General features: G+C 39.5%; 1 protein-coding gene across 1 annotated transcript in view; it reads left to right on the top strand.

Moving 5' to 3' along the window:
• The window catches only part of CLCN4 (chloride voltage-gated channel 4), a 47895-nt gene extending 31944 nt beyond the window's left edge, over positions 1-15951 (top strand). Inside the window, exons 10-13 of the mRNA XM_072137835.1 lie at positions 3632-3818; positions 7313-7711; positions 12173-12389; positions 13628-15951. Of these exons, the coding sequence (XP_071993936.1) occupies positions 3632-3818; positions 7313-7711; positions 12173-12389; positions 13628-13718 (894 nt within the window). The 3' untranslated portion in view covers positions 13719-15951. The remainder of the gene's footprint in view (positions 1-3631; positions 3819-7312; positions 7712-12172; positions 12390-13627) is intronic.
• Positions 15952-17011: the final 1060 nt, after the last annotated feature.

Genomic DNA, 17011 nt, shown 5'->3' with positions numbered 1-17011 from the left:
TAATTAATTGAGGGGGGTGCCAGTATATTATGGATGCGGTCACATGTACCGCTATTTATTTTTAGACTTAAGTCCGGCCCTCCAACGGTCTGAGGGGGACAGTGAGCGGCCCCCTATGTAAAAAGTTTGGGGACCCCTGATCTAAAGAGTCAACAACTGTGATCTGAGTCATCTATGACTAGGATGAGCTCCCTTGTTTTGTACCCACTGGAAGGCCTCCAGGTCTGTCGTAAGAAATAGACCCTAATAGAATTAGTATTAAAGGAGTTGTCCGGGTTTAACCCGAGTAACTCATACTCGGAATGGTCACCAGTTATGAGTGGTGTACCTCAGGGTTCTGTGCTTGGCCCACTACTATTTAATATATTTATTAAAGATATAGAGGTAGGAATTAATAGCACTGTGTCTATTTTTGCAGATGACACCAAACTGTGTAGTGTAATACAGTCTATGGAGGATGTTCATAGGCTGCAGGGTGACTTGGACAAACTGAATGTTTGGTCATCCACTTGGCAAATGAGGTTTAATGTGGATAAATGTAATGTTATGCACCTGGGGGCTAATAATCCAAAGGCAAAATATGTCCTTGGGGGAGTAAATCTGGGAGAGTCCCTTGTTGAGAAGGACCTGGGGGTACTAGTAGATCATAAATTGAATAACAGCATGCAATGTCAATCAGCTGCCTCTAAAGCTAGTAGGATCTTGTCATGTATCAAAAGTGGAATGGACTCTCGTGATAGGGATGTAATATTGCCACTATACAAGGCACTGGTTCGGCCACACCTGGAATATGCTGTCCAGTTCTGGGCACCGGTCCATAAAAAGGATGCCCTGGAGCTGGAGAGGGTTCAACGTAGAGCCACAAAAATGATAAGGGGTATGGAGGGTCTTAGTTATGAGGAAAGATTAAAACAACTAAATTTATTTAGTCTGGAAAAGAGACGACTACGAGGGGACATGATTAATTTATATAAATATATGAATGGTCCATACAAAAAATATGGTGGTAAGTTGTTCCAGATTAAATCAAATCAAAAGACGAGGGGGCACTGTCTCCGTTTGGAGAAACCAAGGTTTAATCACCGGAGGCGACAGGGCTTTTTTACTATGAGAACGGTCAATCTGTGGAATAGCCTGCCTCAGGCGCTGGTCACAGCAGGGACAGCAGAGAGCTTCAAGAAGGGTCTAGATGCCTTTTTACAGCTAAATAACATTGATTGTTATGCTATATAGGATTGTTTCCCCTAAATCCCTTCCTCATCCAATCCCTACCCTTCCTTGGTTGAACTTGATGGACAAGTGTCTTTTATCAACCGTATAAACTATGATATAACGGGGGGAAAGGGAAGAAAAAAGAGCTTATACAGGCGGTCCCCTACTTAAGAACACCAGACAACCCCAAGTTACAAACAGCCCTCTGGATGTTGGTAATTTACTGTACTTTATCCCTGAGCTACAATAATCAGCTACAACAGTTGTCACAGGTGTCTGCAAAGTAGCTTTATTGTTAATCCTGGTTTTTATAACAATCCAAAATTTTTAAAATCCAATTGTCACAGAGACCTAAAAATTTTTGGCTGAGGTTACAATTATAAAGTATACGGTTCCGACTTACATACAAATTCAAATTAAGAAGAAACCTACGGAACTTATCTTGTACGTAACCTGGGGACTGCCTGTTCTTGCCCCCTGTTGTCTTGCACTGTCTCCCATCAGTGCTGTGTCTCTGTTTGTATATAGAGGTAGGGTATGCTGACTCCACAACTTCTGGACGCTAGCTGCAGCATTGAATCTAATGCTGTGTCAGGAGTGTGCCAGTGATCGTCTCGGCGTGCCCTACCTCTGTAAACACCTGGATTTAGGGATCCTCTGCCAAAAAGAACTTTTTGATCTTACCAGTTGGCTGCAATGAAACAAAGAGTAAAAAATTAATGGGGTCTTAATATTTTCTGTACCCCGTGTATAGCATAAGCAGTAGGGACTATCAAGTGCAGCTTAAAGGGAACCTGTCACCAGGGACCACATTTTCACTAAAGACAGGTTTCAGAAGACCATTACAGCTCCATTGCAAATCTGCCTCTCTGCCTTTTATAAGCACTTACATTACAATATAATTGTGTGTTATAACTTACCTTACACCCTGATAGAATCCTCTGTTTAGTCCCAGGGGTTGGGCTTTGGTTTGGATACATTTCCAAAAACAACATGCAACTTGTCTGTGCTGCTGACTCCTGGGCTCTTGGCCCACCTTTGAGCTCCTGTACAGACAAGTCACATGTTGTTTTTTGAAATGCATCCAAACCAAAACCCGGCCCCTGGGACTACACAGAGGATTCTGTCAGTGTGCAAGGTATCTTATAACACACAATAACATTGTAATGCAAACGCTTACAGAAAGCAAAAAGACATATTTGCAACGCAGCTGTAACAGGTTTCTGTAACCTCTCTTTAGTGAAAATAAGGTCACTGGTGACAGGTTCCCTTTAATATTGAAAAATCTATGTATTGTGCACCTCTATTATATGCTGAAGCAATATCGCAAACAAATATTGTCAATCTTATGTTATTATGTGATGTTATTTCTAGTAAATTGACCTAGTAGTTTGGGCCATCAATTATTCTGCATGTCTTTGCATCAGGAACACATCCTCTTTTATGTTGGCCTGTAGACATGTTGCAGGTGTCTTTCTTGTTTCATGAATATTTACAAGCTGGGTTTATAAGACAGACCACCAAGAGTCTGCTCAAGGAGCACTTCCCTAAATATTTAACTAATATACTGTGATTATAAAAAAAATATATGATACAGTAAGTCTTTCACTATAGAACAAGTTGGCATAATTAACCCCTGTCCATCAAAGAACCTACTATCTGTCCTACCTATAGATAAAAATAAATGTTACATATCCATATTATCATATATGACTATTTGTTATATATTACAATATATTCAATTCTAAGTATATATATAATTATTATAAATGTAATTGGTACTTTTCATGTAAATTATATTAAGTTATTAATTATATTTGTAGCAATGAAATTGTGAGAGTTGGGACCTGATAGAGGATCTCCTGGTTCTCTTGTAAGGCAGCTGAATCCTAATACCACAAACCAACATTTCTTACAGGCTATGCTAAGAATTGTCCAGCCTTAAAGGGGTTGGCCACTTTTCAATAAATCTGTTCAATTAGTCATGTCTCTGCATATTTAGGTACCTGTACCTTTGTCTCTATCCAGCGCTTCAGCCTTTTCCTGTTCTCAACATTCTGCTATCTGCATATGTACACTTCTTGTTTCTCACTCCTTCAGTCTGTCCTAACGGTGTTACCCACTGTGCCTCTTTCTCTCACAGTCTGTCTTACTGACAGACACAGGGAGGGTTGAGCAAGATGAGTCATAATCTGCTGCAGGTCCCTCCTACTCATAAGTGTTCAGAGTGATCCACAAGATCCACAGAGAATTTGCAGACAGCACTAAAGTAAATAGCAGAAATGCTGAATCACTTGATGAACATTCTCGAATTAATTTTAAGGTGGTAAAGGCAATTTATGTGAAAGAGTGGCCAACCCCTTTAATTTATCTTATGTTGTATTTAATTTAAGCAACTGATTTGACCTTTTTTCTATAGATCCCATCTGGTCTCTTTATTCCAAGCATAGCAGTAGGAGCTATAGCTGGTCGCATAGTTGGTGTTGGAGTTGAGCAGCTTGCCTATCACCACCATGACTGGATCATCTTCAGGAACTGGTGCAGACCAGGAGCAGATTGTGTCACCCCAGGACTCTATGCTATGGTGGGAGCTGCAGCATGCCTAGGTACAGACATGTTTGACATTAATTTTGTGTTAGCACAACATTTTAGTGTACGGTATATTCTTTTTCTTATCTATCCCGCTTATTCTTGCTTCCTTTTCTATACTCTAACCGTGTCTTTTGTTACAACCCAAGGGTATCATTTGGGTATCGCTATTGTTATATCTGCCCGTACCTCAGAAGCCCTTACCTTTCGTAGTTCTGGGGATCTGGTGTAAACAAGGAAGGGTCCACAAAGTTTGCATCTTTAAAACTGTTTGAGATTGGGGGACCAGAGTGTTAGATTGGATTTTAAATGGATTTAGTTGTATTCATCATTTTAAGGAAACTCTTTTCTTGTAACAATAATTCTTTATTTATATAGCGCACACAGATTACGCAGCGCTGCACAAAGCATGTCAAATTGGTCTGAGTTCATTATTTAGTGTAAGTACTAAAAACATAGTAATAGATGATGTTGGTCATAGGATGGTGCTGGAAGCTATATCATTTGATGTTAGATTTGTTGCACAGGGAGTAACTGCTGATCTGCTTCATTGCTGATGTTGAAATGTCTGTAAAGGCAGAACATGTTTTTTCAAGCAGGAGCACAATCAGTGACTCTTCCTGGTGTTATGCTTTATTCATAATATCACGTCATGCTGGCTTTTCTCTGTTTTGGTAATTCAGCTTCCAAAGTGTAAAGTAGATATTGCAGATGGTGAAAAGAGAAACTGTGAAACAATAAAAGAAGTGAACTTTGGGAAATCAATACCCAGACCATAATATAACTGTAAAGCTAAACAATAGAAGTATTGTAATAAGTCATAAGCCATACTCTAGAAGGTTAATTAAATGAGAGAGGCACATATACTACATTATCTAATATACAACATACTATTATATACAAATAGAATGGGTTAGCAAAAAACATTTTCTATGTATCTATAGACTGCCTTAGACTGTCCCTGACACCGCAGTCTCTTTCAGTGACTGTCTGTCTGTTGCGTGTTGCGGGCAGTCTCTTTCAGTGACTGTCTGTTGCCAGCAATCTCTATCAGTTACTGTCTTTCGCTGGCAGTCTCTTTCAGTGACTCTCTGTCTGTTGCGAGCAGTCTCTTTCAGTGACTGTTTGTCCGTTGCGGGCAGTCTCTTTCAGTGACTGTTTGTTGCAGGCAGTCTCTTTCAGTGACTGTCTGTCGAATGCCTGTCTCAGTGCTCAAGTGTCGTTATTGCACAGCTGTTTATAAAATTACAGCTGATCTCTGATTGGATTCCATGGGCAACTGAAACACTTTTACCTCAGACATTTCTGATAAATCTCCCCATCTTTGTATCCCTATTCATCTTACCTCCCACATAAGTGTCTTATACTCATTGCCTATAGTAACTAATAACAGCTCAGAGCTCATACTAATGACCTGTGGCAGAACAGCAACCAATCATGGCTCAGCCACAGCAGCAGCAGACAATGGATTCTGTATATGGTGGGTAATAAGTGGGTTTTGGAAAGCACGGGGTGAAAATATTGTCTCAAAACCTAGTCAAGACAGTCACTGAGTCACAGGCAACAACTGTGCAAAATTTGGTGATTGTAAATGCAACGGTACACATTCCTTTAGCGGACATACATACATACAAACACACACACACACTCATCTTTATACAGTATATTAGATGTACAGTTCCTCATCTTACGGCTCCATTTAGCATTTATTTTTCACTTTCCAAAAGTTTTTTTGGCATTTTTTTCTTTGCTGTGCCTTGTGTGTCATATTTATTGTGTTGGCACCACAATATTGCAGCTTTTCCAACACTCGCACCTTTTTTCTGCATAATATGGGAACAGCTTTGCCATCCTTACACTTTTCCTGCGCTTCTAGTTTCCCAACCTTTTTTTTTCTTTCCCCAATTTTTGTCACACATTAACCTTTATGAATGCGAGTTAATTCAAACCATTTTCGTTCATTCACAATTCATTTACACCTTATGCTACAATCTAACATTTGTGTAAATTACTGCATGAATTATGTGCCAAAACAAGGAACCTGTGACAAAATCGATAAATGCCCCTCATGATATTGAGACTTTCTTGAGTATAATCTGTAATTTGCAAAAGATAGGATAAAAAGTAACATAAGCAACAGACAATTTGATTCTGAAGTATAAAGTTTTAATAAAATCCCTTTGTGCTGTTTTGAAAACAGAGAATATGTGTGACTGGGGCACTAACAATATTTCTAAAATTCGATTTTTATTGAAATATACCGGAAATAAAATTGTTCCTGTAGTTTCAAATGTTGGGTATTAATGCAGTGATAACTGTATTCTAACTTCCTATAGAAGCTGAATATGCATTATCCATGCATTTCTTATAAATGTTTAATACACAAATACACAAAAACAAAACACAGTTTGGGGATTAAAAACATGAAATATTAAGAAGAAATGGTCATAAAGTCTATCAGTTATGTTCTACCTGAATGGGAGGCAATGCATAGGCAACATAGCAGATTGGAGACTTTGACTTCCTACTTCCTGTTTACCAATTTTGACTTCCTACTTTCTATTTAAAGGGAACCCGTCACCACTATTTTCACAAATACAGGTAGTGGCAGGTTCCTATAGAGCTCTAGTAACTATCTGACACCCTGCTTGTAGCTAAAAGTAGTTCCCCAAGTAGTTCCCCATAAAATCAGAGTTATAATCTTGCCTGGTATCTATGCAGCTTTGGAGCGAGTCCACGGGGGCGTGGCCTAATGTCATGTGACCAGGGTGACACCATCAAAGGTCCTTGAGCTACTTAATATGAAAACTGTACCCCATGTACATATCTGACCACATAAAACCATCACAGCAGCCTCCATGGACTTCTACTTCTCTTCATGCAGGCTGCTGTGATTTCATGTGATAAAATATGCTGTGATTTCATGACATATATGCTTAGTGTACAGTTCCTAATGCAACAAAAGCTATAGGACCTGTGATGATGTCACCCTGGTCACATGACATTATAGCAGCATACAGAGATAGGATGGGGAGGAGCTGCTGGATTCAGCCTGAGGAGGCCAAGCCCACCTGGACTCCATGTAGCCATGCTTAGTTACCAGATAAAACTATAAAGTTGAATATATGGGGATCTCAGGGGAATATTTTTTAGCTACAAGCAGGGTGTCAGATAGTTACTAAAGCTCTATAGGAACCTTTCACTACCTGTATTTTTGAAAATAGTGGTGACGGGTTCCCTTTAAGAATGTCTGATATTAGCGCTGCACAACCTACCAATCATGATAAAAGGGTTGTAGTGTCCCCTGTTTCAATTAATTGATTGTGGAACATGTACATCCTGTCATTCCCAAACAATTTGACCTCTGTTCTCTTCTGATCAAGCATGTATCATCTATCCTGTGGTTGGGTAATAGGTTGAAAACTTGGAAAACCTCTAAGTATTTGATACAGATCCTAAAGGACACTTTACTTTTGCTTACTGCTTACATCATTTTTTTTTCAATTTACAGGTGGTGTCACTAGGATGACTGTTTCCTTGGTTGTTATAATGTTTGAGCTGACGGGTGGTCTGGAGTACATAGTACCATTAATGGCAGCCGCAGTAACGAGTAAATGGGTTGCAGATGCATTTGGGAAAGAAGGAATTTATGAAGCACACATTCATTTAAATGGATACCCATTCTTGGATGTAAAGGATGAATTCACCCACAGAACTCTAGCAACAGATGTCATGAGACCTCGTCGCGGTGAGCCACCGCTCTCTGTTCTTACTCAAGACAATATGACAGTAGAAGATGTGGAGACTCTAATCAAAGACACAGATTATAATGGTTTCCCTGTTGTGGTATCCAGAGACTCAGAACGTCTGATTGGCTTTGCCCAAAGAAGGGAACTCATAATTGCCATCAGTAAGTTTGGGATTTATATTTCTAGATTTTCTATTAGTTTCAATTTTTTTGTGTATTTGTTAGCATATACTAGGTCACTACTTCAGCATTTCATGTCCTAGCATGAATGTTAATAATTTGCACTTTACACCTAGGTTTAAAAATGGAGCTAATATATATTACTGTTCAATATGGAAAAATGGAAAAGACTATCAATCGCCTCATGGTTTGCCTTTTCAAAGTTCTGGTACAGAGTAAATAGTAGTAGGCCTGTTTGGTGTAGGTTGTGTATTGTTGCCAACACACCTGGTATATAACTTGAGCCTACTTTAGAACAATGATTAGCACAAAAGACATTTAGCATAATGTTCACACCCATCAAATCTGCAGTCAATTCAACACATTGGGGCTTATTTATTAAGGGACCACGGACGCACTTTCGCCGGACTTTCCAACATTTCGGGTTTTGCATGGTGAATCGTTGAACAATGCACTTTCTGTGAACTCCTCCGGACGGGTAAGTAAATGTGCCCCAATATCTATTGCTGTTACTTGTGGATTTTGCTGTTGGTAATAATAGTGAAATCTGTAGCAAAACATCTGCAAATAACCAATAGCATAAACATGCTCAGTATCCTTCTCAGAAACTATAATCTATGTGTGACTGCTCTGCTCAAAATCCCTGTATAGTGCCAAGCATCTGCACTGCTCTGCCTGGCATCGCCGCTTTGCACTGATTCTTCTAGTTGCTGGAGATTGCCGGGATCTCTAGTGCTGCCTCTATAGTGCATTGGTGCAGGGGCATAACTAGGAGAGGCGGTGCCCCATAGCAGACTTTTCCATGACCCCCCTTCCCCTTACAAAAATATACACATATTTGTAAACACACATCTTTGTGTGTGCTAGTCCTGCTGAACCTCCCCATACATTTCTTACCTGAGCTGCCTGCACAGCTGTGTGCTTTAAAAGATGTGCACTGTTATATAAATATTAAGCTGTACAATGTGCAGCATAACATGTATATAACAGGACACCTCCTCCATTTTTTAGTGTGACAGATTTGGTGGCTTGGCCGCCTGATACTGCAGGCCACATAACAACTACTATGGCTGCTACCCCTGTAATTACACCCCTTACATATGTGCTAGCCTGCTTATTGGAAGAGTCAGAGTTCTTCTGCCATAACACAGCTTTCAATTGTATCGGTGTCCAGAGCAGAGTAAAGAAGAAGGAGAAATTATGATTATCATTTTACCTTCTTTCCAGGGTCCCCTGAACAGGAAGAATTGCAGAGCCCAGAACTGGAGCCCCAAAAATCCAGTTCTGTTTTCACATCCTCACTTCTAATGCAGTTACAGGTAGCCAAGAATGAGTCATTTTAATAGCAATGCATGGCATATTCTTGGCTGCCTGGGACTGTAGGAGGTGGTCCTGTCTGGAGAACTCTGTGCCGAGGTGATGACTTTGGTGTCCACAGAGAGTGCCTACTCTGGCACACATGCCATAGGTTTGCCACCACTGCCGTAAACCATCACTCTGACCCAAAGCCATAGATAAACAGTAGGAGCTCTGTTTTTATAATCTAATGTTTAGATGATACCTGAGTTTTCTTAAAGCAGTATAAGGCAATGTTCACCTGTAATTATTTACCATTTCTTATTTTGCTGGAACATTTTTATGGGGTGATATTGAGTGTATTTTTCTGGCACTGGCAGCTGTAGTTCATGTGGGCGTGAAAGTCTGGGAGTGTGATTGGTGTTGGGCTGGGGTTGTTGGGCTCACCCAATAGAATGGTTCTGTGGGCCCATCGTTTATCATCCCCCTAATAAACAGACCCAAGTAGGCCTCAAAATAGGATGTTTTTTATGGATTTCTGGGGGCATTTAATATGTCTACAGCCTGGGCCCACCACAGATCCTCGGGTACAGTACTGTGGCTGGCTAGTCCGACCCTACATGTGATGCAGAGCTCAGACCTCCTGACTTCGAATCAGGCTTTACAGCTGAGCATAGATATCCAGTGCACTATATTTGATAGTGAGCCAGGCATAGATGTGAGCATAATAAGTTTCCATAACTTCATGTCTATAGTAAAAAAGAGGAGGGGTGAGGGCTTGTGTTTGAGATCCATACACAGAACTACACTTGTGGGAGCAACAGGAGAGCTAAAACATCTCACTTTCCTGGTTGCTTAAGATGTAATTCACCTAGCAAGAGAGAGTGGGCTGCAAGTTTGAACGGAAGGTGCCCCCTAGTGGTGTACATTTCACATAGATTTTTCATTGTGTCATAATATTTCATAAGCAAATAGCAATTGTGTTCATCACATATAGGGTGGGCTATGTATATGAGGTCCTATATTTGTATGTGTTTTCCTGTAATTAACTAGTTGAGTTTCTTATTTCATAATGAACCTTTTCCATAGAAAATATGAACTATAAAACCTAAGATTGTTATTTTCCCCCAGCTTTCCCATATCCAGCCTCCAGGGTCACATTAGGTATCTTGTTTCATTGCACAATAACATACCACAATCAAAGAGGAAAAAACACCAAACATTTAAAACATTTCAACCATTTTCTCCAAAAGCATCATAATTTTATAAACATCCCCAAGAAACCACTCGATCCCAGACAGACTGCTGGGACGCTGCTGCCAGGAAGTTTTTTTTTAACTGAAATCCTTTTAATCATGACTTTTAGTGTTTACAGTGTAGATCAGATTCATATGAATAGCATTTCTTACACCACAAATCCTAAATGTTAGTAAATGTATATTTTAAGAATTATTTTTGTCATGATGATATTGAAATGAGTCAGTGGCTCCTGTGAATTATAAAATGACCCCCCATTCTGTATTGTAATCCTGTGAATTGAGTCAGCCGGGTGTTTCTGAGCTGAGTCAGGCTGCAACACCCCCTTTCCCCTCTATCCTCTTGTAAACACGCCCTTTATGTGCTGCAGGGGGCGTATTTACAGGAGGACAGAGGAGGAAGGAGGTGCTGATTCAATTCACAGTATTACAATGCAGAGTGGGAGGTTCATTTTATCATTTCCAGGAGCCACTGACTCATTATTATCATGCAGAGCTTCTCACTACAGAAAGTGAGGTGGGACCTTTGGTTTGGGTGGCTAGATGTGCACAGTTTTTCTTTACGCACCCACAGGTCCTTATGGACAGGTGGTGTAGTGTCCCAAATCACCTATTAGTTTTTACTTCTGGGTGATAATATAGTGAAGCCTCTGTAGTACATCCCGCTTCATTGTGCATGTGCTGTACTTATGATGCTTGTGCCATAAAGTTGGACTACTCCGGCCTCATTGAATCAATGCGCAGGCGCCAAGAGCAGCAGAGAATCATCTCTTGGTAAGTATGTTCTTTTTGGTTTTTTTTATAGTGACCACAGATGGAGCTCTAATAGTGAGATCTGGGGCATTAAACCACTGGTGCACAAGGACATTTAGTTGGTTTAGTCTACTGAATCTATATGACAGGTTCTCACTAATTCAAGACGAGGGCAACAAACCTTTACTTCAGAAAAACCCATGCACCAACTCTGCCAAAAGACCACACTGTACTTTTATGAAGCAAGAGGGAACCTCAATGTGAGTCAGACATAGACACAGGGGTGGGAGGCTTACTCACATTTTTATCTAGACACATGCTGTACACTAAGCAGCCAGGGCTCGGAAATAATATTATTAATAATATGTCTCCTGAGAGAAGAAAAAGATGTTTATTAAGCAAAAAACTCAATGACTAAGTTCTTGTGCAGCTGGTGAGGCAGAAAAGGTTCACAGCCTTATTTCTTCAGTCCTGATAAGCAGAAAATATAATTATGGGTGTTTGTTCTCTGTCATATTTCACATCTGCTACAATATCAATCACAATACTAAGAAAAGGCCAATTTTTATGCCTGGCCAATCTCATCTATCAAACTATTAATGGACAATTTTTATTCCTGGCCAATCTCATCTATCAAACTATTAATGGAGTCTTTTTGTGAAGGCTAACATGGACTACTTGCAGTCAGATGCCATTACATTACTAGACATGATTGTGTATGTGATACTAGGAGTTTATTTTTCTTATAAAGTTTATTTTTCTTTATTGTTTTATTGTAGGAGAAAATAAAATACATATGATAATAATCAGAAATTTACATAGGTAATCCTTATAAGTAAATGTTTACAAAAATCTGATTAATACGTCAGACTGCTTTATTAGTCAGATTTTTTGAAAAAAAATAGCATGAGAACCTCTATAGTTAATAAAAATGATTAAATATGTTTAAAGATTTTAATAAAATCATAACATACCAAGAAAATGGGATGCTAGCTACCAAAATGATTTAACTTTCCAAGCACAGAAGGTGGTTTATTGGTGTTACAAATGGATTCTTGTCATGACTTGAAGAATTATCCTTACAATTCTAAAAATATACAGGAAACTCTACTCACAGTATAATGTATTTCATTCCCAGAGAATGCCCGGCAGAGGCAAGATGGAGTGGTGAGCAACTCAATCGTATATTTTACAGAAGACCCACCAGAGCTTCCAGCTAATAGCCCTCATCCTCTGAAACTAAGGCGTATTCTCAACCTTAGTCCGTTCACTGTCACCGACCACACACCGATGGAGACTGTGGTGGACATCTTTAGAAAACTTGGATTGAGACAATGTCTTGTTACTCGGAGTGGGTAAGAATCAGTTAATGTGGATTTTACCCTTATAAAACCACCCATAGTACCTGATTGTAGCCTTTGTTTGTCTTCCTGACATGCTTTTATCATGTACCAGAGCCGCAGCATGGTTACAAAAAAGTACTTATATTCCCATCTAAGAGGAAGTCTCGGAGGTGGGGCAACTCGATCACGCAGTCAAGCCACTATGCCTCCTGACCACCATGTGCCCTGCCCACTGAACCTCCTGCCGGCATCTGGCTCTTCCCAACCCATACTCCTCTCGCCAACATCACTCTCCGCCTCACTCCCTGGCTGTTCGGAGATTTTACACACAGCGCGCATGTGCAAGATCTCATATAGCTGGGGAGTAAAAGAACCGGAGATTAAACTCTTGGTTCCACACATTCTTTTGAGCTCTTTGTAACTCACCTTCTTACTTTATCAACATCTTTTTTCCTTAAATTCTTGATATTGAAGTCAAATCATGTAACAATTTGAGCTTACTTGTGTCATTTTGCACTTGAGTGAGTTACAAAATTACACTAGATTTACAAAAATTGCCGCTAATGCACTCCAGTAGGGGGAGTGACATGGGAAGTGGAATCACATTTGAGATCAGGCACATCAAAAGTAGAATTTGATAAATGTACCGAAAATGATGGCAATATAGAAAATAACTTTTATAATTTGCCCTATAGTAGATTTGCCTGAATGTCTTTCACTTGTGTTCTAAGCTTGTGGTGGATGTTATTAAGAGGAAAAGCTTTATAATGAGAAATTACAGAGCTGCTTATAAAAGTATCTTGTGCTAATAAGAAGCTTCAATTAAAAAGAGGCAGTGAGTTTCCTGAAAGCTTCAGCACATTTCTAGCACAATGTCTTAACACCTATGTTACTGGGAAACATGCCACCCTGCTCTTGCCCTGGGGAGCCATCTTAATTAAAAAAAATATTTTTTTCAGAAGGTTACAGAAAACGCAGTGTATGACCTGCCATGTAAAAGTGTTGATTGTAAGAAAGCACAGCTCCAATGTGTGCAGTCACCTCAGCACCACATCTGCTCAAGTTTCCTCAACTCAAATGGAAATGAACAAATAACACATCATGTCTTTTTCTTCTCGTTTCTCACTGTTTTATGGAAGCGCAGAGACAGATTTTGTGTGATTTACTGGGGCCACGTGCACTGTAAAATGAAATGTAGTGAACTGTTTTCTAATGATCTTTTATGTCTTGTTCCTGGTTCTTTCCTGTAGGAGGCTTCTGGGTATTATAACGAAAAAGGATGTTTTAAGGCACATGGCTCAGATGGCTAATCAAGACCCAGAATCCATTATGTTCAACTAGGCAATGAGGATTGTTCTGCCCAAGTGCTGGATGAATATGGATGCTTTTCTCTTATTTTAAGGCAGAGGAACAAAATTAGAGATTGGACTCAGGGTGAGAAACTGTAACATGCCTCATCTGATCACAGAAGCTGATGAACGTATGATCAGATGCCTAACAATGATGTGAAATATGTCCTACGCAATGGTCACTAACAACTGCACGTCACTCAAGATGCTCCATTGTCGCTTGACTATATTGCATGTGCTGTATGTGAGTGGATATGTTCTCACTAACAGTCTGAGAATCTCACAGTATTTTTTTAGCAAACAGAACTATTACAAACATCTAACATGTTACATGGGGACTTCTGTCTTGGAAAAGCTCTAGTTGTTACAAGGTTCAGTTACAATTACAGCTAAATCATCTATGGGTAAGTGTTCATATTTCCTGCAAAATAGAGAATTACACGTTACATCCAGAGACGGTTCTCTGTGACTGTTCTATCAAGAAATATAGAGTCAGAACACAAGCCCCCTCCATCAACTCAGTATTCTCTAATATGTTGAGTTTTGGAAAAGGCTTATCAAAATAAATAAGAGGTAAAATGAAAAGAAAGCGGTTTTTGGCATAGTAGCCCCAACATCCGTGATTGACATTATTTGCCAGGCTTCAGGAGAGACAGTTACTGATGATCCTATACATAAGGGTATGAAATATAGCAAAGGGCTTTCAAAAATAAGAGATCTTTACTTCAGTGTTAAATATTTTGCATGACTTAATACAACCAGTTCACACGTTGCTTCAAAGTTGATTTACTGGATGATATCATCATGCTGGACCATAAAAAGAAACATTATCTGGAAGGGGTCACGCTGCTGGACAACAAACTGGTTAGAGTTTATTAGGTCAATCTCCTCTGACAAGTTTTCCTTAAAGGGTTGGGATAGCAACCTACCACCAACTGATAAATTCCAACCAATAACCGCCCTCAACCAATTAAAAGAATGGAAGTCATGCAATCTGCATGGTCTTGCCTCTCTATACAAACCCTATGTATAAAACAATATTGCACATGTTTGACACATGTCTGACCCAGGAATCAGGAACCTATTACCTACCATATGAATATTTGATAAGATACTAGTTTGGGTTAGCCACTGTAAGCCCTGATAATGATGACTCTACAAATAATTCTGTTAATCCAGAAAAATTTGCAAAATTGTAGGAAAGTAAGTTTAAACAACTAAAAGTCTTCATTGATCCTTGATGCCAGGTATAATGATAACACACTTATTACAGTCACCTTGATGCAGATGTGATCTAATATGGTCTCATAGGACACTCTCAGCCCCCCCCCATAACTTAACCATTTACCACATTCAATAACTTATCAAGTCACAGAGCATAACTGAGGCAGACACCATAGCCCATGACTACCACAATGATATCGGCAAAGCCTACAAACCATCATGTACAGTGCAAACCAATCTGATAAAATCCATATAAAAACAATAGGGACTGATAATTCTCGGCCCAATCACAGCCTCTATAGAAGTCTATGGTAGCCGTTCATGGTACAGTGAGCACATAGTGCTTCACTTTACCATGACCGAGTTGGGTAGCCGCTCAGGTTTCAATGGAGAGAGGAGGGGTGAAGAGTTCTCACTGCCCCCCATTTTCTTCCGGGCCATGTGCCATGCTCGGAATCTGGTCCTGGCAAGCACATAGCTGTGTGAATGAGGCCTTATATCTACTTTCTGTATGTGGTATTGTGTATTTTGCAGGCAAACTTCCTGTTTTGGTGTACATTTGACTACCATCTGAGTAGTTGTGGCTAGAGGTTAAATAGTAAGTAGCCACAAACAAAAATATATCTCCCGACACAAAGTTATTGTATTAGGTACCACACAGTTGAACAATAAGCAGCAGGAGATAAACACTTGAGACATCTTTCATCATTGGAAGAGACTTTTATGGCAAATGTTTGTAGTTGGAGTGCTCCAGACCCCGGCACAGTCATACAGAGGTAGGCTCATACCTTGATGTATACAATATCTGTACACTTTCAGAGGATGCACATTTTGTTCAGTTATCTGTTAGTTTTTTGTGTTATTATATGAATTGATATATCTAAACAGCTTTTCAATCTGTTGCTTATATATTTTCTATCCTGTACCTGGAAAAGCTTGCATTCTGCCTTTTCAGAATTAACCCACATGACATTAATGATTAAAACATCATTAAAGATAAAGCAGTTTGGACACCCTATTTCTTCGAAAATGCCTGAGATGTTATGATGTTTGTGTAAAAGATAAAAAGGTCATCTGGAATGTTGTTATTTTTGTTACCAATTGTAGCTACAAAGAGTGAAGCAGATAAAATCACACTCGGGTGTCTGGTTCCATATAAGAAGACACCGCTATTAAAGATGACATGTGCTAGATTGTACAGATTAAACATTATAGGGGCTGGTCACTTTTCAATAAAGACAGAAAAGATAACACAAGAGGTGACAGCCAATCTTATAAAGGGATATAAAAAATCAACTAAAAATAAATAAAGCTGTGTGAACCAGTATTGAGCCTCTATCGATATTTAGAGAATCCAGGGTGCATGGACCTGATTAGTAACTCATTTAATGGTATTAAATTCTTAAGGATGATGTCAGAGGCTTAGCTACCGGGGAGGGCAGGGGCAGCAGGGGCTTCGTGGCCCCGGACTTTGAGGGGCCCACTGAGGAGTTTTCAGACACAGATTGACCTTCCACCACCTGTTAGGTGAAATCATCCACAGGTCCTGCTTGTGCAGCACTGCCGAGGGGAGACAGAGCACATGTGTGAGGTAAGTGGTACGTGTTTTCTGTGTGTCTATGTGTGCCTGTCTGTGTGTTGGCTGTTTCTGTGTACAGTACTACTACTACATCTATCCTAAACTACATCATATCTCAATGCTACTACACCCATCCTAAACTACTATAAAACACAGCACTACTACACAGCACACCTATCTTATATATATGGAGATCCTGTATATATATATATATATATATATATATATATATATATATATATATATACAAATAATACTGCACTACTCCTCTTATCATATATATATATATATATATATATACAGTATACGTAGAGCACTGAACTTCTACTCTTATCCTGTATATATGGTTATAGCACAATACCGCTATACCTATCCTGTATATGCACAGATCAGTACTACTACTTCTGTATTTGTGGGAACAGCTCAGTACTACTACTCTTTTACTGTACATATGGCACAGCTAAGAACTAGTAATGATAAAG

Source organism: Engystomops pustulosus, chromosome 2 (genome assembly GCF_040894005.1).
Source record: "Engystomops pustulosus chromosome 2, aEngPut4.maternal, whole genome shotgun sequence".
Classification (NCBI taxonomy): Eukaryota; Metazoa; Chordata; class Amphibia; order Anura; family Leptodactylidae; genus Engystomops; species Engystomops pustulosus.
This window is presented reverse-complemented; position numbering and strand designations above follow the sequence as displayed.